The 1,453-nt window shown below is 35.9% G+C and overlaps 1 protein-coding gene across 1 annotated transcript in view; it reads left to right on the forward strand.

The window, feature by feature from the left end:
- Positions 732 to 1,453, forward strand: part of LOC109844467 (jacalin-related lectin 3-like) — a 1,467-nt gene continuing 745 nt past the window's right edge. The window contains exons 1-2 of the mRNA XM_020413522.1: positions 732 to 840; positions 973 to 1,179. Coding sequence (XP_020269111.1) covers positions 838 to 840; positions 973 to 1,179 — 210 coding nt within the window. The 5' untranslated portion in view covers positions 732 to 837. The remainder of the gene's footprint in view (positions 841 to 972; positions 1,180 to 1,453) is intronic.

A 1,453-nucleotide genomic window follows, 5' to 3' on the forward strand; every position in this document is an offset into this window, starting at 1 on the left:
TCCCATGACTTAGATACTGGTGTTTATCACCTTCTCTTTGTCTTGAGTGGTATTTGGATGTCTGTAAGCATTTTTTGACGTCTACAATAGATATAGAATTATATGAAAAAAAATTTAATAATAGTACAACCCACTAAATGAAGTAATGTTATTGGTCCAGTTTACTAATTGTAGGGGTTCTCTAAATTAAGAAAAATTCCTCAAGGACCCAAAATATGGGACCAATAGGGGGGACAAGTGATGTGTCCCCCTCCTATTGGATAATGAGTTGACCATCATTAATGATGGCCACTTTACTATCTAATAGGAGGGGGACACCCCACTTGTCCCGCCTATTGGTCCCATATTTTGGGTCCCTGTAGCAAAGCTCCTAAATTAAGGATGTAGCGAATCCAAACGTGTGTTTGAGATGACCCACTAGCACTATCTGTAACAAGCAATATTTTAGAAATCCTAACCCATAACAAATTAAACACCTAGGAATTTTAAATTCCAAAGTGAAATCCATATCCTTAAATTATAAGATTTGAAACAAAACACCCCCGTAATCAATCCCTTTTGAAAATTTAAGATACAACCATTAATTATGCGGTATATATATAGGATGACGTTTGGTTTCACCCACTTTAATTTCCACCAGGCACAGATGACGAAGGAACGTTCTCTCTAACTTCCAACACGCATAACTAAATTACAGCCCATAGATCCATTAATTTACGCGAAGGCGAACGATTAAGCCACTCAGAAGATTTAGATAAGGATCCCTATAAATTAACATCTCACATTCTTCACAGATTATTATTATTATCTGCAGGAAAATAACATCACACAACAACAATGGTGATGAGTACTACATTTTCTTTTACTAATTTTTTTGATTAATTTGATTGATATTTGATTTGATTTGATGCAGCGCATTAATAATTAATTTGTATATATGTTACTTCAATTATTTGATTCGATTTGACACAGGGTGATAGGATATATATAAAGGCTGGACCTGCAGGTGGCAAGCAGGGCCAAGCATGGGACGATGGCATATTTCATAGCGTAACTGCCATCTTTTTAACGTACACAACTTCCCGCATCGTATCCATCCAGTTTGCATACGCCGACGAACGTGGGAATAGGCGCCTTTCTCTCCGACGAGGAGGAGCAGGCGGCAACAGCTTTGAAGCTGTAGGTTCTATATATAACCTAATTTATCTTATATATGTTGTGTCACTTGTGTGGTATAATTAATTTAAAAGAGTCTATTTTCACAATCATATTTATGGCTCCCTGTCGTACGTTCTAAATTTATCACTTCATGTATTTTCTATTAAGTTTTGTTCACACGTTCATAATTGCTGAGAGGTACGTAGAAAGAGATTTCCCCTTCTATATACGTCTCTCAGTTAAATTTTCATGCAAACGAAATACATTTACATACTATTGATATCGAATTAAGAAT

This window comes from Asparagus officinalis, chromosome 1, assembly GCF_001876935.1.
Source record: "Asparagus officinalis chromosome 1, Aspof.V1, whole genome shotgun sequence".
Lineage (NCBI taxonomy): Eukaryota > Viridiplantae > Streptophyta > Magnoliopsida > Asparagales > Asparagaceae > Asparagus > Asparagus officinalis.